The sequence below is a fragment of the Venturia canescens genome, chromosome 9, assembly GCF_019457755.1.
Source record: "Venturia canescens isolate UGA chromosome 9, ASM1945775v1, whole genome shotgun sequence".
Lineage (NCBI taxonomy): Eukaryota > Metazoa > Arthropoda > Insecta > Hymenoptera > Ichneumonidae > Venturia > Venturia canescens.
Genome location: NC_057429.1, coordinates 20,431,575 through 20,451,225, shown reverse-complemented (window position 1 = coordinate 20,451,225; position 19,651 = coordinate 20,431,575). Strand labels below are relative to the sequence as shown.

The 19,651-nt window shown below is 38.0% G+C and overlaps 3 protein-coding genes across 8 annotated transcripts; 2 read left to right on the top strand and 1 right to left on the bottom strand.

The window, feature by feature from the left end:
- Positions 1-84: 84 nt before the first annotated feature.
- LOC122415635 (uncharacterized) lies at positions 85-4,564 on the bottom strand. Of its 3 annotated transcripts, XM_043427937.1 has the most exons (5): positions 2,023-2,209; positions 1,908-1,933; positions 1,564-1,804; positions 1,016-1,388; positions 85-928 (listed from the first exon to the last, which is right to left on the bottom strand). In XM_043427937.1, the coding sequence occupies exons 2-5, from the start codon at positions 1,910-1,912 to the stop codon at positions 96-98; spliced, it is 1,452 nt and encodes a 483-aa protein (XP_043283872.1). In that variant the 5' UTR covers positions 1,913-1,933; positions 2,023-2,209; the 3' UTR covers positions 85-95. The 3 variants fall into 3 exon arrangements, with proteins under 3 accessions (XP_043283872.1, XP_043283873.1, XP_043283871.1); XM_043427938.1 differs by lacking the exons at positions 1,908-1,933; positions 2,023-2,209 and adding an exon at positions 4,450-4,564; XM_043427936.1 differs by having other exon boundaries at positions 1,564-1,834; positions 1,908-2,209.
- LOC122416630 (zinc finger protein 558-like) lies at positions 4,467-10,740 on the top strand. The gene is made up of 5 exons (XM_043429699.1): positions 4,467-4,697; positions 5,818-6,093; positions 6,212-6,477; positions 6,556-6,975; positions 7,065-10,740. The coding sequence occupies exons 1-5, from the start codon at positions 4,467-4,469 to the stop codon at positions 7,408-7,410; spliced, it is 1,539 nt and encodes a 512-aa protein (XP_043285634.1). The 3' UTR covers positions 7,411-10,740.
- A 1,009-nt stretch (positions 10,741-11,749) lies between these two features.
- On the top strand, positions 11,750-19,504 carry Naprt (nicotinate phosphoribosyltransferase). 4 transcript variants are annotated; one of them, XM_043427931.1, is made up of 11 exons: positions 11,750-11,926; positions 12,584-12,754; positions 12,869-12,995; positions 13,097-13,308; positions 14,017-14,135; positions 14,472-14,665; positions 15,641-15,832; positions 16,881-17,106; positions 17,321-17,641; positions 17,738-17,866; positions 17,953-19,504. In XM_043427931.1, the coding sequence occupies exons 1-11, from the start codon at positions 11,854-11,856 to the stop codon at positions 18,028-18,030; spliced, it is 1,842 nt and encodes a 613-aa protein (XP_043283866.1). In that variant the 5' UTR covers positions 11,750-11,853; the 3' UTR covers positions 18,031-19,504. The 4 variants fall into 4 exon arrangements, with proteins under 4 accessions (XP_043283866.1, XP_043283865.1, XP_043283868.1 ...); XM_043427930.1 differs by having other exon boundaries at positions 17,306-17,641; XM_043427933.1 differs by lacking the exon at positions 15,641-15,832.
- The last annotated feature ends 147 nt before the right edge of the window (positions 19,505-19,651 follow it).

Sequence of the window (19,651 nt, the reverse complement as noted above, 5' to 3'; positions counted from 1 at the left end):
ACTGAGTGTTAAGTTGTGTTGGTCGCCGAAGTAGATCGTTTGTACAAATTTTTGGGAAATATTTCATGTTCTTTCGAAGTCAAGATTTTGGTAATTTATTTCGATTTTTTTATTGTTTCTTGCTCGTCGGTTATAACGTCGCAAGCTTTTTCAACGCTCGTTCTACCCTTCTCGAGGAGTTTATTCTGGCCATAAGAATTTTGACGCTTTTTCGAATTGTAGATAGAAAGTTCGACCTCGGTCATGGTGAGTCCACGAGTCTGGAAACTTTCCAACATTTTACGGTTGATAACGTGACGCAATTCTAGATAATTATGAACCGCTTCGTCGGTCGCCAAAAGTCTGCTTCTCGTAGTTGAAATATTGCCTTTCAAATTTTCGTTTGCCTCCTCCAAGACTTTTTCTATTTCCGGGGGTAACGGAATTTCGATCGATATTTTCGGCAAATGGATCTTGGGGAAAGGACGATTCAACGTTCTTTCTAAACTGGGAAATTTCGTTTGACCGATTATCGAATTTGGCTGCGAGAAACTCTTCAATCTATTAGCTCTATTGTCAATTTTTTCAAGTTGCAAATATTTGTACGGCCATTTTCGAAATATTTGTCCCTCCTGCGAGTCCTCGTTTTTTGATTTTTTCTCTGTTTTTTCCTTGGCCGAGCAGATTTTTCTCCCCACTTCACCATTCGTTACCGACGAAGTGGTTTTACTTCTTCTTGCTGTTTCGGCTCTTGAAATCTTGACTTTTCGAGCGGTGGAAAGATTTTTCATAAAATTATCAACGTTTTCCTTCAATGCGGCGGTACATTGTTTCGCCTTCGGTGCCGAATTTTTCTTCGCGTTTGACTGTTTTTGGTTAACTGGCAATGATTTTGTGCTCTGCCGAACTTCCGACATCGGAGAGCCCGTCGGTACGAGCAGGGCCTCATCTATTTTTGAAAATTCAACGATTTGACGAAGATTTCAAGAAAAATTATCGGACTTTGAAAACTCTATTAAAAGTAAGTATTACAAACCATTCGTGACACTGATAAAAGTACCACTCGTTTGACAATTTTTATCCACATTATGAATCCCCCATTTCAATAAGTACATGTCGAAGAAAGCTTGACAAAGTTCAATTGGTGTTTCATGAGCTTCGTAATGTCGATCTTGAAGATAAACTCTTCGCAAACGGCAATTCTGATAAATAATCAGCCGTTGAAGATTTTTGTACTCTGTACGAAAAATAGTTTGGCACCAAGTTCTTAAATCTATTTCCAAATTGTTCCAATCTTCCTCCAATTTGACAATTATTCTTGCTGTGTTGTTTTCAACCATTGTACCTTTGTTGCTTAGCTCGTAAGTCGAGACGAAAAATTTTCGTCGTATACCTTCGGTGTCTATTAACTGCGAGCAAACCGTTCCATTATTCAATTTAATATTTGTATTTGAAATGAAAAGCCATGGATGTTAAAAAAAATGATGATTTTATTATAGTCGTTGATTAATTGCAGCATTCGATTCACAAAAAAACGTTTATGAAAATTATTTTTTAGGTTAATAATCATCGATGCGTATATACCTGAAAATCCATTCTGAATCTTGCTTTGAGATTCTTCATAATAACGACTAAAACTGGAAGCTTAATATTTAGACAATCGATAGGACTATCTGGACAAGAAATGTTGGTGAGAAAGTTTGAATCATCTGGTCCACGAATTTCTATAACCCTATCACCGTTCAATATGTCATCCTCAATTCTCCTGACCCGTCCTTCCGAGGAAACGTATTTCGACCATAATTCCAATGGGTTATCACCGATGCTGTACAACAGTGATACAAAGCCATGATTACTATGTAATTTTGACATTTGTCGATTTTTCTAAAATTTTCGGCCTATTATTTTTGTACTATTTTTATTCTTACGTCATTGTATATCACAATGTTATATCCTATAGACATGAAAAACAGGCTTTTTAGAGATATTCAGCAATAATGTACACGAGATATGGTAGGTCATTTGTTTATGAATTTTTAGTACACGATAAAGTGTTGTTTGCATGTATTTCATTCATGCGTGTGGAAATTAATCCTTTCATTATTTATGGAGGTGGTTTGGTTTGAGCGCGATCTCCGACTTTGTTTCGACAGCCATTTTTTTCCAAGACTTTGTTCAAAAGCTTCATATTCTACTTTTGGATCGTTGAATTATATAACACCGAGGGCGCGTGCGCTCATCCGTTATTCGAGTACAAAATGTGCCTCCCGCGCTGCGACAACTCTTGCGTATATATGCTCGCGAGCTTGTTAATTGTTAATTTGTAGTATTGATTTTTTTCCGTGGTTAAATTGGTGGGGCGAAGCGAATGGTTGGCAGACAAAAGGGTTTTAGGGATGCATATCATCGAGTCCTCGACGAAAGTGAAAGAGGCGCGGGGGGCGCGAGTGATAATTAATAATGGCGGGGATGGCGGCTTGCTTTCTCAAGAAATGAGGTTATAACAGAGGGCTCAATTTTACGGTACGGATTTTTATAGCAGTGATTATAGGCTGGAAAACAAACAAGATCAAGATGAATGAAAAACGTGATTTAGGTTTTTTTTATTGTGTAAATTTTATTCAAGCTGATTGGAGCGAAAATTCTACCGGTACACTTCAAAGCGCATGCGGTCTATTTGTGGCGGGAACCATCAGAAGCGGCGCGAAAATTTCGAAAAGGAAGCTCCCTCTGCGGGATTTCGAGACATTAACTTTTGGCGGGAAACTCGATTTAAAAATTGTGAACAATCGATCGAGTTTTTACAAGATCGTTGTTCGTCAAATGAGAAGATTTAAGCTCGAAAAAAAAATGATACGAAATGAAAGGTGTAAAAGCAAATGGCGGAGTAATTATAAGTGTGCCGCACGAGTCGATATTGCATTTCATATAGATATTAAATAGAGAAGCTGCGCGGAGGTGGACAGCATTGAGAATCATAATTTCTCGTCAAGAGGGAGTCACTTGTCACGACATATTTTCGTACTCGCGGAATATTTGTATATTCCGAATTTAGAGTAAGCAAGTAAAACAAAGGGTGCGCGTAATTATCATTTTACGAATAACGCATATATAGCCAGTACAGTACATATATTCGGATACATTCAAGTCAATAAGCTACAGCAGTAATGAAAGAGAGAAAAAGGGCACGGTCGCGCAATTCCGAAGAGTGGGGGAGGCTTTAAGAATCCATAAATAAAACAATTGCAGATTTGCTCTCGCCTCTCCGTCACGTTTCATCGTCATCGCACAGTATTCTTCATACGGTGTTCTCGTGCGAACAGAGTATACCTGTTACCGGAAAACTTATACCCAGACACCAATATACATATATGCATACACACGAGACGAGATTAAAACAAATAGTAGAATATATTCGAACACGTTTGTATATACATGGTGTACGTTAGAGGTTATTGTGTATATGGTAAACAAGTATTTACATCACATATACGATACGATAATATGTCGATACGTAGAACTCATGTATTTTTTTGCTTGTATACCTGAAAATCTTTAATACGACATAACAAGTCGCAATATAGAGTATGTCGAGTACTCGTCATTTATATATTTCGTATATATATACACACGACAGTATCTATACAGATACTTTTTTTTAATCGACGAATGCTATTAAAGTATAGAGTATAGAGGTATTTGGGATATCGAACATTCGTTTCTCGTCGTTTCCCGAGTGGTGTTGTTACTCTCGTGCAACCTCGGCCAAAAACTCGAAGCCTGTAGACGAATGAGGTGAAAGCAGATAATCGAAAACATGCCGCCGTTTACGTTGTCGCGGAAACGTCTCGCCGCCGGTTTAATAATTTTTTTTTTATTGAAAATGAATAACTGAAAACATCCAAGAGATGGATATAAAAACAAAGGAAAAATCGAGCGTCGTTGTTCAACGGGAAATTTACGAAGCGTTGATACTATAAAGGATTGAGGATAAGGCAAAATGAAAATGTGCTCGTCATACACAGAAAACGGGGGAACGTTGATCCGATTGGAAATAACAAAGAAAAATAACCTAACAACGTTATGAACTTGTGGTATAATAAATGTGTCGTGTGCGAGTACAAGGAAGCTGAAAAAAAGTGAAGTTTTATTTAGAAAAGGATTCCTGTGATACATCACCGCATCTTTATGGAATATGTTCCGATTATTTTCACTCAGCTTTTTGACGAATGAAATTCTTGAGTAGTTGTAAAAAGGCCGCGTGGCGGCGCCATTACGACAAACGATAATATAGCGTGTAAAAACACTCACATACACACAATAGAAAAAAACAATAAAACGATTCGCGAGTCACATCGAAGCGGGAGGTGGGCTCGTGTGCGTGTCTCAATGTGTTTTGTGTACGTGTGCTTTTTGTCAACTCGTTACGACATGACTGTTTTTTAATAAACGCGGCACAGGGTTACGCACCGTCAAGTTTTTTGAAAATGGGCACCGCCGGACGGGAGCTTTTTGAACGTGGCGGTGGCGGCGGCGGCGGCTGCGGCGGTGGCGGTGGTGGCGGAGGTGGCGGTGGTGCTGTCGTTGAGAATCGCGAAACTGAACAATGCAGAATATGTGCTAGTGATGTCGATGCTGAAGAGAGAATTGACATTTTCGCCGAGGAGTCGAGAAGAAAATACCTACAATCGAAAATTCGGAAATACCTTTACATTCTCGTAAGTCAACGTTTTTCGTGCTCTCCTCGCGATATGCGTCTCATGATTTAGCATTATGGTAAAACTCCACGAATTTTGAAAGCTCGAAAGCAATAACAAAAAGCGCTCTTAGCATACGGCGTTGGACACGGTCCAAAAATTTGCAAACTGTTCGATCGAGTAACAATTGAAGTTTCAAATATTTCACAAATTTTTGAAAACCCTACTCCAACTGAAAATGATCGCGATTCCGAAATAATACCTTTCCACAGATTTATTAAGTAAAATACTGCATTCCAGAGCCATCAGTAAAAATAGTACCAAAAACAAGTATATTTTCATCTTCGACGATACGAATCATTGAAAAAATTCGAAAAATCCCAAAAAAATAAGCGACTTTTGAACGAACGCGAAACCATTCGAGTCTTGAACAATTGTCGTTAATTTTTGCGGGCGAAAAAGAACAAAGGGAAGAAAGGGCGAGGAGGGCAGGGGATGGTAGCTTTTTAATGGCAGCCATTTTGTAAGAAGAGCTACGAAAGTGTTAAAAATTAGCATTTTATTGATTGCCACGCGAGTATCCCGTCATCTCCCCCCCCCCCCCCGCCCCACTTCTCACCTCGTTTCCTTGCTGTCGTTTCCCGCCAACTATCCCTACCACTTCGCTTCGACAACCGCGCTCTTCTCTATGTACACACGGAACCGCCAATAGCAGCAGAGAACCGACTATAAATATAATTGGGAATAGAATTCACAGTTTAGTTGGATATCTCGTCGTGACGTCCATCCCTTTATGTACATTTACAATTTATCCTTATATGCAGACAAATATACATGTGTACGAAGCATTACAATATATCGCGGTGACGATTGTATATGCGAGCAGCGAGGCAGGGATAAAAATACGAGGAGGATGAAAGGTATTTGGGAATCGAAGTATACTTGACCTCGCTGCATCGAATATATACGATAATTATTATTTTATCATTACTCGTCGAACAAGGTGAAAAATGAAGGACGAATTAATCGATAAGGGGGAAAATCATTCTTGCGGAGCGAATTTCCTTTTTTGCAATACACCAGATTTTTTGCGTATATTTTTGTAAAACCGAAATTGAAAAGTTTTTTTTACGTATTTCAGGTATCGAGCGAGGACAAGCTTTCGAAAATGGTATGTCCTACTTGTGCGAAACGACTCGAGGGGGTACACAGGTTCGCGACAATGGCTTACAGAACTCAAGAGAGACTGAGGTTACGGTTCGACGAGGAGAGGAGGCCCGACGAGACGGGGGAGCCTCCTAACGAAATCGACGTCGATAACGATGGAAAGAATAAGAAGCAACATTTTTTCGAAAATAACGATGATAAAGAGGTGCTGCAAAAAGATCGGGGACTTTTGCACTCGATATTGACCAAGGTTTTTTTCAACTTTTATTTTCATCGTGTAGAGAAAATTCGTGAAGAAAAGAAAACAACGTATAGGCGACTCGTTGAGGATAATGGAATTTGATAAAATGTAAAAATTCGTATTGCAGGGCGGCATAGAAATAGTTACGGACAAAGAAACTACGATAACATCGGCGGATACTGGCTCGGGCTTATCGGAGGTCGATGCTAGCAGAGACGACACTCAATCATCGACATCTTACATGGAAGAAATGGAGGTCAGAGTGGATCCAATGGTATTTTTAGAGTGCGATTTGGAGGGCGGCGACTCGTCCGATTATACCGACGAATCGGACGAGGAGAAGTTGAAACGAGAGGAAGCCTCGTTCAAGATCAATTCGTTCGACGAGGAAACGTGAGTTTGGGGACGAAAGAACTTGAGCAAATCAGCTTCATCAACGAGATCAATACATAATTTCGTTTAATTTCGCAGCGATACCACACTTGGAAATCATAAAAAGGTTCGTCCGATAAAAAAGAATAAAAACACGTCGGAGGGACAAGGGAAAAGCATCGAAAGCGACGAGGACATTGGAAACGCGAGTTTAAAACCTTACGAATGTACAATTTGTGTTCGATCCTTCGTTTCGCAAATAGGATTGCAAAATCATTTGTGGTCGCATTTGCCTCGAGAGAGACGTCACACCGGGGAGAGTAAACCCGTGCTCCGATCGCAACACGGATTCTCGACGAACGGAATTTTACAGGCCAATAGCACCGACAACGCCTCCTCGACCGGCAACTTTGTCTGTCCGATATGCAGCAAGAGAATATCGACGAAAGGAAATTTGAAAGTTCATTTGGAAACTCATAGGCCTAAAGGAAAATACGGATGCGACATTTGCGGACGAATGCAAGTTTATTTCTGTCACTTGATCCACCAGAAAAACTTGAAATTTTTGAGCTCCTGCACCTTCATGAAATTTTGTTTTTCCGTTACAGTTTCAAAACGCAGTCGAATCTCTTTCGTCACAAGGAATATCACGGCGGGATACAATTCCCGTGCAACGTATGCGGTCGGGTTTATCCGACCAATTCAACACTCCGCGCCCACAGCATAACGCACTCGGATTTACGCCCGCACGCTTGTCCCCTGTGCGACAAAACATTCAAGAGAAATCAAGATTTGAAATTTCACATAAATCAACACACGGGTGCCCGGCCCTATCAGTGCCCTTACTGTCCGAAGGCGTTCGCAAGCTCGGGCAACTGCTTTTCTCACCGCAAGAGAATGCATCCACGGGAGGTGCACCGAGATCGACAGAGGGCAGCGGATTTGATGAGATGAAGTGGCAACCAAAGTCCGGAGAACGGTTCTAATTGCAATGGTTCTAATGGAAAATCTCCTTAAACGCATACAAACCTTTTTTTTTTGTCAAATAGAGAGCAGAAAACAACGCAACGTAACCATTAGCGAAAACGCAAATCACGAACTGAGGAAAGCCGGAGAGAAACGATGCTAAAAATAGAAAAAGAAAATTAAGCAAAAAATGGAAACAAAGAAATGCCAATTTTTGGATGATTCCATGAAAAGAAAAATAAGCAAAGCCATCTCGGCAAGGCGCCGCTGTGAAGAAATAGTGCAATGAGGTCGATAACGAGTAAAGACTGGACGATATGATAGATTCATGTGTCAAAGTAGCTTTTAGGGTGGACCGTAGTGAAACAATTCTATTTTAGAGAATATCGAGAAGCGTCATGAGCGATTTTAGTCTCGTAAACCGACATTACATTCGTACAAACTCTATTGTTTTCAATTTTTCTATAAGTTTGAGACGAATCGTGTTCGTCAGTCAATTGATTCCTTTGGAGATTGGCAGCATCATGACGTAAATCCAAAGTATTTGCTGGTTCTCCCGCAAATAAAATGTACAAGCGTTCCGCTGCTGTCTCCGTTTACACGTTTACAACACTTCTAGGCCACGGGAACGATTTTTGGTGCTCCAATCGTTAAGCTTCGTCTCGTTGGCTCTTCACTTTTGTTAAACCGCTCCGAATGATGTTTTATGGAAGAGATTTTGACAAAACTGTGCACGCGAACAAACTCATGTATCTGGAATCGTGTGTGATTGTAGAATAGCTGAAGTTTTTAGCGATTTTAGAGTTACCATCGACGCAGGTACTGGCAGTAGATTTTTAGTACACGATACCAAAGATTCGTATCGTTTCAATCTAGAATGTGTAATAACAGTACAGACTGTAAGTACGTCTACGTTGTTGCTCTGGATAAAAGTATTGGGCATTATCGATCGATTATGTTATTACGTTGATCGTTATAATTCGTTAATATTTTTGCAGTCCCAACACGATTGCCCGATATTTTTCTTCCGAGGTCGTACAAATTATTTGAAAAAATTCATTGTCTTCGGAAAGTGAAATCGAGTGCGCTTAGTCCGTTGTATTATTGAATTTAAGGTACAAGAGAAACGTACATTTATAGCTTATCAAGTAAAAATGCATGACGTTAATTGCTTTCCTTTCTTTCGCAAGAATATCCAACACGATTAATATTCGTCATAGCCATCGAGACAATGTCTTCCCCTCATGCGAGGATGAGAGTCGTGATGCACGACTGTCTTCGCGCCTAAGCACGTGAGGTAGATAACAGAGTATTCTATTTAATGAGAAACACGATCGCGGGATCGTTCGAGTTAATTAACTCGGAACTCGGAGATAATAGAAAATTCGGAATTAATTCTAGTCAAATTTTCAAAACGACATTTGAATTTGTGTCATTTTTTATACTACAAGCTCGACACACGATGAAGCAAATGAAAATGTGTATTCTAGGAAAATCAGTTAAATTCCTAATTAAAAGGAATCAAAATTCGATTCGTTTGTTACTTTTTAAAGTCTTGCCACTGCCACTGTTGATTTCATCAATGATTATTGAATGTAATGATTTCTTTCCCCTCGAGTCTATACATGTGAGATCGAACGAGTGTGAATTACTGGAATGTGATAAGCCACGATCCGATCTGCCTAAAATTAACTTCCCAAGGGTTCGTTTAACACCGTGTAACGTGCCGAACAGCGAATCGATAGAACCAAATTCCACCCCGACACGCAAGATAATATTATGATTAACCGGATGCTGCAGAACGAGACGTGATATCTCGAAATATTTTTAGTAGACGAAGATGACAAGAAAAAATGTGCCAAAGATACCTCCGTGCGTTATTTTGCTTCGACTTGAAAAACGTTGCGACAAGGAAGAATTCCGTTGAGTTTATCGTTGCTGTCGTACCGGGTGACGAGACTAATCACATTTTTATTGCTTTTCCTTTTACGAGAAACAAGCGTTAAGAGGAATTGTAATTTCTCACGAATTCAATATCGTATAAATATTTGAGAAAATTCTGATTTTCGCGACAATCCCCCCCGGTTGAGAAGAAAGAAATAACGATACAAAAACGCGATACTCAATATAGTACAATAACGACGTATACACAATGTATTATTACTTGAACGACATTATTTAAATTAGATTGCGACTAAGGATCTTAGATAAGGAAACGAAGGTGCATTTAGATATTCCAACTATATACAGTACTCTAAAACGCGACGCGTGTACCATTGCGGTAGGAAATAAATGATAAGTCATTAAAACTCATGTTTTGTCGACACAATTAAAGTTTGAGAACGCGTGTGATATTCGTTTATCACATCAATAGTTTCCACCACCGTGTTTCCCATGTGCGATAAATATCTTCGAGATAAAACGAAAGATATGTTAGAAAACGGCATTTTACTTCATTTACCCTGTTCAGTGTAGCAAAGCATGATTTTTTTAAAAAAATAATAACAAAAAACGAGAGTGAAATGGTTCATTATTATTTTTATTGAATGACGTGGTGATGAGCCGAGTGAAGGATTATCGAGCCAATGATGTGCCGGGGATAATAAATAAATTTTCATTTGGTTCGTCGCTTCGACATAATACTGGGAATGCAAGTCTAATTCGAGGAGTTAATGAGCTACTGAAAAAAAATTAGTCGCGTGAGAAACGGCGCGTCAACTCCTCCTCTCTCTCTCTCTCTCTCTCTCTCTCGATGTGTATTTGTACGATGACCTTGAAGCATCGTTCAAATCGCGAGAGTTCGGTGTGGCTCGCATGTTCAATCAGACACACGTAATATATATAGATAAAATATATCCGCGATGTGACGTACGCGCGGTAACATGCAGCACAGCAGATTACGGCTGCGATTTCTAGAGTTGCAGATACATTAAAAACGATATTTAGAAAGCGCAGCGACCGGGCGAGAGAGCCTCTCGCTCGTAATTTTCGTATACGTGTGATAGCGGAAAGTTCTTGTCGATTGGGGTCAGTAAAACACAAGCGAGCGCGTGTTTTAGCCCCTATTATTATATGTCGACAAATAAACATGTGTTGCCCCGAACGACGTGTGTTTAATCGAAACCGAAATAGTGTGTTTTATTGTGTATTCCCAACGCTGAGCGAGGTCAAACGATTCTCGCGTTACTGATTTTTTATTTTCGTACATACTTTATGTCCTTTCAAATATATTGTATACTCGTGCGTGTGTTCCAACGATGCAGTATATTTCATCAGATTCCTCTACGCGAAAAAAATATAATGTTTGAGTAAATCACAGCTGGGGTTTTGACAAGTTTTTATTTTCGTTGCAACGATATTATTTTATAAGATAATGCGAATGAGAATGTCTTACGTAATTAATTTTTTTTTCTCCGCAACGATGACGACTGAGATTTTGTACACGCGGGCAGCACCTGTCAAATTGCGGAAGAAGGGACGCATATGGCATATGCATTTGTATACATAGAGATATTTTCAATATTCACAAATCCCTTATCAGTAATGACTGTCTCACTGCACGTGCCCAAGGACAACGAGTTTCACTTTTTACTTCATTATGTGTGGAGTTATATTAATTAGTATGTATTTTGGGATGCACGCATGTGCGTGTTCTCCAATGATATATTTTTACTACATTTTTTATCAATTGCGTGTGCAAAAGAGAAGAAAATCTTAACTATCGAACGACTTCTGCGGGAATGATGTGGAATAATCACCGATTTCACCATTTATTCTACTGAAAAAAAAATACTGAGAAAAGATTCCAAATCTGACTTCGGATAATAGGAAATTTTAATCCACGAATTATTAGTTCTGGAAAATAAATTTTATTACATGTTTACCAAACTCGTTTGTCTCGCGCGATCGAATTATATAGGAATTTTGACTGTAGGTAAAGTAGAAGTCTCAAAATCAAGCGGGAATTGAAAAGGAACCCACGCAGTAGGGTCGAATTCAGAATAAATAGGGTAGTGGGAACGAGAACACGAAATATATAATCCTTCGCCTCTTTTTATCGGCAAAAAATATGCATGCACACGTTTTCTATTTCACATGCATACTTAGTGTGTTCTAATATACATATATGTACAATCAACACATGTACATATTGTGTGCAAACATCAAAAGATACGTACCAAAAATCAAAGCTAAAGAAGTCGTCGGTATATACTTGCGCGACAGCGTCGAACACGTTTAGTTCGCTCGCGGGGAGCGTCGCGTCATCATCGTTCTTGGAGGAGTTCGTTCCAATTTTTTTATATTAACTTTACACAACGAGCCTTGAGCTTATCTTGACCCTGTTGATACCTGCAACGCAAAATTACACGCGTTATCTCGTTGGAAGAGAAGATTTATTGGAAGGTCGTAGGCTCATCTTGAAAACACGCAATGGAGAACGAAGAAAATACACTTCTCACCGGTCAATCACAACAAAATGGCGTCGTTCAGCCACTTCTCACCGGTATTTATTTATTTACTTGGCCCCCTCCCCCGACTCGTTCTACACTCGTGTTTGGTTTGCATATTTCTGAGTTTACGAACGATCCAACACGATTCGTAACCTCAAAAGATACTCGCTGATTTTTCGATGTAACACGAATGTTGATTCAGAAACTGTATTGAAACAATATATTTGTCATCACTTTATGACATTTATTATAGCTCCAATAAAATAAAAAATAAATGAGCCCCATTTATTTGTCGTACAAGCAAAAAAGGAAATACTTGCAGCATCGAATATATATCGCGTTAAATAAAAAACTTGACTTACCGATGCAGACACATTCAAAATAGTACGTAAAATTGACGCCCTATTCAAATTTTGGAAAAAACAATGTTTGAAAATATAAAAATCTTGAGACAAAATGAAGAAATTCGAAACTCATTTGATTCTTTTACTGAAAAAAATCCACTGATCTTATGATTCCATATCCAAGATGTCTTGAATAAATAGGTCAGCAAATGACCTTGAAACATTTGAAGGACGAAATAAAGTTGAATTGCTGGAGAAAATGAAGTTTCATCATTGCTCAGAGAAGATTTACATAACATTGCCCAACTTTCAAAAAATAATTTACAAAGAAACAAATTCCTAATTGTTGAATTGCTTATTTTAAAGATCTCTACCAAATAACAATGGCCTATGCATATTGGAAATGTGGGAAAACAAACGACTTTGCAACCTTTGACCTCTTCTTCAGGAAGAATCCTTTTCACGGCGAATTTACAATTTTTGCGGGTCTAGAAGAATGTCTCAAGTTCATCAAAAAATTTAAATACACAGACAGCGGTGAGTTTTTCATTCTCTTTGAACATAATTTCTCCAACATCAACGATGTACATTTTTTCTCAGAGTGTGTTATTCTAAAATGATTATTCAATTTTGATTTAATTCAAAACTCAGATATCGAATATCTTCGATCGGTCATGCCGGAATCTGTGGAACCAGAATTTTTCACATATTTACAAGGACTCACGGCAAAAGATGTTACTCTGTATGCTATTGAGGAAGGTTCCGTGGTCTTTCCCAGGTTTGTACAGTTGAAAGCTACAATATTTCTTATGTCATTTGTAATGAACTTGCGTCGCATCATCTATAAAAATATACGAATTTTTTCCTTCTTATCTACAGAGTTCCAATGATAAGAACAGAGGGACCATTGATAATGGTACAGCTGCTGGAAACAACCTTGTTAACATTGGTGAATTACGCAAGTTTAATGGCCACAAATGCATCGCGATATCGTATGGTGGCTGGTAAACAAGTATCTCTGTTTGAATTTGGTTTACGGAGAGCTCAGGGACCCGACGGAGGGCTCAGTGCTTCCAGATACAGTTATATAGGTCAGTCAATTTATCCTCAGTAGACTTTTATCACCGCAAATGTCAATTAACTCGCCAGTCCACATTATACGGCCCTATATTCCAGTAGTAAAAAAATTTCTTCAACTATTAAAATGATACTCCATTATTCTGAGGCTGTGGAAATTCAGCTTCCCGGAATTGAACCGGATATCATTCGATCAACTATTCATTACGATAAAGATTTCATTCCAAACGCGATGCTTTCCGAACGTGTGAATAATTGCTAAAGTTCCAGAGACTTGCGAAACTTTCCAATGTAAATGAGCAAAGGGATTCGAGTGTCTGGTACCGAGCCGAGACACCACGAGGGCGATATTTTGGCAAAAATGAAATCGATACGTGCCTTTCTCTCGCTCTTGCTCGCCTGTCGAGCGCTTCAGCTGTGCCAGTTAGTACCATCGGGTGCCACTTTGCTGTAAACTCCTTCTCAATCATTTTCCCAAACTCTCAGACTATTTCCGCTGAACTAGAAAGTTATATACGAATCACAATATGCCCTTGTGTTACGAGCTGCCTTGAAACTTCCAACTCGCTGACTTTGATATTTAATTATCTGAGTTTAATAAGTATACCTGATTGCGATGAACGGTGAACAAGTAGTAGACTCATCCTTCTTAAATCTTATAACCATGTATAATTGCAGATATTTTTCATGCTTGTGTTCCTTTTGCCACGTGTAAATTACAGGTGGATTCGATGGTACGAGCAACGTACTCGCTGGGAAGTTATTCGGTATTCCGGTTAAGGGAACTCACGCACACGCTTACATCAGCTCTTTCACCGGTATTGATGACCTTAAAATAACCGTGAGTTTTTACGCTTTGGCGCATTCGCTCTTTTTTTTTTTTGGAGGGTGCAAGTTTTATTCCGCATTTGCTCCTAGAAATTGCTACTGGAGCTTATTTAGATTTTATCTGATTATTTCGAGTCTTCAATTTTTTCCTTATGGTTTTCCATGACAATAACTTTTTTTTTTTCATTTACCACCTTATTCCGGTTTTAATACTTGAACGTTTTTTTTTTGCCAATACGCATATTGCTTCGTGTATTTCTCATTATTTTAGTGTTATTTTTGTATTATAGCGCAATTTTATTTATTTTGCGAAAAATTTTGTGGACAATGATTATGTCCTCTTCGTTAGACAATGGCGCACAAGGAAACCGGGGAAGTGCACGATCTTCTTCAAATGTCGACGAAATATCGAGATGCGATAGCCTCGGATTTGGAGGCACTCGTTACAGAAGCTTCGGAAGGTGAATTTGCGGCTTTGATCAGTTTCGCAATAGCATTTCCGGAAGGTTTTATGGCACTCGTCGATACTTACGATGTCAAGAGGTACAGGGATACGAAATATGGTTTATATTCGTATACTTTTCTCCCCCACTTTTTCTCTTTTTTCTCTTTCTCTCTCTCGTCCTTTCCACAATCAACTCGTGAATTATGATTTTTTATCTATTTTTATAATTGGTTATTTATTTAATCCGTCTCGGTTGATTGAGCAAAGAGGGAGTGCGTAGAGTGTTTCACGGAAGCAGAAGGAACCGCAGAAGCAGCAGCAGCAACGACTGCAACCAATAATACTCTTTTGCTCTCGCAGTCTCCTCGCTCTTTACTGTTTACACAACACAAAAGACAATACACCACATGAAAAAACTACTACCTTATACCATATGAATTCGCAAAAAAGCCGACAGAACCGTGCCTTGAATTTTATCTACTTATATTTTCTCAAAGTTGCTTCCAGGCTGAGTGTTCTTCAAATTTTTTTCCAGAAAGAGGTTTTTTGTTTCTTAAGAATGTTTTGAACATGCGCTTGTTAATTAAAAAATTTACACGAGTGAAAGCATTTCGGTTTTCGTCAATGCCACTAAATTTCTCAGATTATTTGTCTGGTAAGAAAAAAATTTGATTTTTACTTTATTTCACAACGTTTTTTTTTTAAATCTTTAACAAAGCTGCTGCATTCGCTAGTTTTACATGTCGTCTATGTTTGTCGCATAACAGAAGATAAATACGACACAAAAATCTCCGCCTCTCGGATTCTCGTGATTCCCCGTTGAATTGATTTAATCTTAAAAAAATGAGAAAATATTACAATGTCAGAGGATAAAATTTTTTTTTTTTACGTAACGAATTAAAAGCACGAAGTACACGCAGAAAACAGTCTAGACACGAATTAGGCAAAACAAAACGAGCGAGAGAAATATATTGTGTTGATAGTTTGAAAGAAAAAAAAGAAAACAAATTTTGGTTGAACCGAAAATGAAGGAACGAGAAATAAAAATCGTTACTCTACGCAAACGTTTGTAGCACACGAAAAACATCGGGCGACCAACAGTCACACGTAGACGGAGCAAACGTAAAGAGTAAAATTTTAACGAACGTGGCCAAGACTAAACAGTTCCAGAATAATGCGAAAACAGCATCAATTAAAAGTGAACCAACACCACTTGGCAAGAATGGCTTTTTAAGACGAGGCGAATTGGGCGATCTCTGTGTGAGGTATGATTTCGTGTCGTTTGCCCCGTTTTGCTTGTACTCGAGGGAATTTATTGTTTTGTTTTATCTTTTATTCGTCTTTAAATTATATTCATTTGAACTATTCATGCACTCATTCAAAGCTCGATAAACAAAACTCGTTAACAAACAATCGAAGAAAAAAAAAAAAAAATACCAAGCCAGAAACACGAACAATGTTCTCTCATTATAGTTACACTCACACACATCAACCCACACATCCACAGGTAAATGGGATATATATGACTGTATATAATATACCCAATAAAGTACTTTTATCTTCTCCAACATATTTTCTCATCGAACGAGATTAACAAAGCTATTATGCGGTTGAAGATCTGATTTCAATTGGTTCTCTCTCACTCTCTGTCTCTCTCGTATACCGCTCGAACGATATTTCATTCAAATATTTATAGAAACATCGCGGCGAAACGACTGAACAAAACAAAAAATCAGATCTTCAGATTTTGGGCTGCTACTGCTACTACTACTACTACTGCATCCGAGCACCCGTGCACGACCAGATAAGACTCGACAATTTCATTCTACAACAGCCTGATTTTTTTTATGATTTCTTTCCGTGCATTATTACATACGTTTAAGTATGACAATAGTTCTCTTTAAACTTTCATACCAGTTTTTATACGTTGGTTCTGTTTAAAAACTACGTTATGCACTATAATCGAAATGGGCTCTGATGAACCTTGATTACGGTGTACCTTTTAGAAAAAAAAGTGCATAGAATATTCGAGAGCTTTGCTCAGCAAGGAATTGAGAAATTACGTAGAAATAGGGAAAACAAAGGAAATCGTACGGTCTGATTTGCACGAAATTATTTTAGGCTTAACTATACATCAAAGTATTCCGAAGACAAAAAAACTTATATCACACGTATATACATGATTTCATGTCATTATCGGTCAAGACAATGTCAACGCATTATTGAACAAGGTGCATACAAGAAATTTTCATATTTTAAACTCGATGCAGATACGATTTTCAACCCTTCGTCGTTTTCTATTTAACGATACAGGAGCGGATTGCTGAATTTCTGTGCGGTTGCACTGGCACTCGGAGACCTCGGTTACCGGCCGGTTGGTATTCGCATCGATAGCGGCGATCTTGCATATTTGAGTCACGTTGCCAGAGAGACATTCGAGAAATTGGCTATCAAATTCAACGTGCCCTGGTTTGCTCACCTCACCATCATGGCCTCCAGTGATATCAACGAAGACATTATTATCAGCCTTAACGAACAGGTATTACAAATTTTTTACTTCCCCTCGCAACTGTCATGTTTGCTCGGTCAATTCCGACCTATTCGATATCGTTACTCCGATCACTCAATTGTCTCGTTCGACAATCCGTTAACCGTAATAAGTCACTTTTCCTCTTACTTCTTTTTCTAACACGAGTTAAGTTTAAAAAAATTTAATAATAAAAAGTGAAGAAAAAAAGGTGCTTGGCACACAGAATCACAGAATCGATTGCTTCGGAATTGGAACCCATCTCGTAACTTGCCAGAGACAACCAGCCCTCGGTTGCGTTTACAAAATGGTCGAAATAAACGACAAGCCGAGAATCAAGCTCAGCCAGGAAGTCGGAAAAGTCACAATGCCGGGGAAAAAGAACGCCTATCGTTTGTACGGTGGCGAAGGTCACGCACTCGTTGATTTGCTTCAAAGTTCTTCGGAGCCGGCGCCGGAAACTGGCCACAAAATCCTCTGTCGACATCCGTTTGAAGAATCGAAGAGGGCTTACGTCATACCTAGCAGAGTCGAGGCACTGCACAAAGTAACCACTTTTAGCAACAATCTTTTCATTACTATTCGAAGGTTCATTCAATGAGAACGTTTTTTTTTCATCCCATCACCGATCTTCTTTTCTCAGGTATACTGGAAAGATGGAAAAATTCATCGTCCATTGCCAAGTCTACACGATATTCGTAATCGAGTGCAAAAGTCTCTGGAGACACTGAGAAGCGATCACAAGAGAAGTCTCAATCCAACACCTTACAAGGTGAAATAACTTTCTTATTGACTTCCTAAATTATTTGATCTTTCAGTCAATAATGTACTTGTTGTTCAAACATTTGAATCACTTAGGTTGCTGTCAGTGATCAACTGTACGATTTCATCCACGATTTGTGGCTACAGAATGCTCCGATCGGCGAGTTATCCTGAATCATTAAACATTTCGTAATACCAGCACGATACCGTATCGATGATTACGAGACAAGTTTTGTCGGACAAGACAGATTGTACCTGACTTTATGGGTAAAAAAGAAGAATAAAGTTGTAAAATACGTTGCTCTCTGCCTCGCTTCGCACGGCTAACGGTCGTGTATTAAAGGGCAAAAATTACATTTCCGATAAAAAAAAATAAAACATCACGAAAACAAATTATAAATTGAGTTTTCGGTGTAATTCAGAGAGCCAATTAAAGAGCGTTATCAGGAAAACTGAATGATAAATTAAAAAAAAAAAAAAAAGAAGAAAAAAAAACATTCGTCTCATTTTGTACGCTAAATTTTAAAAATTTATGTACTACGAAATCGAAAGTAATATTATTCTTGATTTGAAGAATTCGAAGTTGAACAAATTTCACGTCCCTAACAATAAATCTATTCGGATCTAGTCAATCCTATTTTAGTTATTCACCGTTTGAATTATTGTTGATCAAACGATTGGACTTTCGAATCATGTCTCAAGTACAAATTGTACAAATATACATATATCTACATATATATAGATATATATATATACAATTATGGCGGATATCATTGTTGAAGAGAATGAAAAAACATTGTGCATAATTATTAATATTAGTAAACGTTCGTGTTCCGCGCTCTTGTACACTGTTTTTTATGATCTTGAAATTTGGTTGACGTTTGATTTTTTTATCTCGAAATCGACCAAAAATATCTGTCAGGCTTGTGGTATTATGAGCAAAAAATGGATCAAAATTATAGAAATCGTCGGTAGATCCGAACGATGGCAATTTGAAGTTTATAATTATAAACGTCGTACTGCGAAACATTATTTCTGAGAATTTGTAAACATTTATTCAGTTTTTCGATATTTTGTATATGTTGTTGCGGAAAAAAGCAGAAAATTTTTGATTCGTACGAGTAATTGATCGCTTGTAACATCCAATATTAAAATTATTCAAAAACATCAAGTTATTTTTATTTTAAAAAATTTTTTTGCGGTGGAGTTGCAGTGTTATTTTTTACTTAGGAACGATCAATAGAATTTGTACAGGTTTTAAAAATTTCATATTTTATGGAGCATCGTTTAAGCAGTCCTTCGAAATGAGTATTTAGAGAGCAAGAATAGTTTTATATCATGTACAGCACAAATGTTTAACAAACGCGCAAACCTTACAATTATTCGGTTATTATTTTTCATGAAATATCCCGTAAATTTGCAAAAATGCCTTCATATAAAAGCATGTTATTGAATGATACACATTTAATCGTCGAGTTTACAAAATATTTAAGACAGAAGTAGCTATATTTACGATATTTTTTCACCACAATGCAAAAGAGGAAAAATGTCTATGTATAGCGTCGCTAGATTGTATTGAAACTTGTTGGTATAGTTATGAAATCTATGTGCTTTTTGGTAGCTAATAAATTATTATTCAACCACGAAACTTTATTATTTCATTTGCATATACACTAAAATTTTTCAGGCTTTTCATGACTTTCCTATTTTCAGCATACCGAATCATATTTCCCATTTGAGAACCGTATTTTTTAATGTTCTATCAAAGCAGTGCTCGTGCTGATAGTTTTTTGAA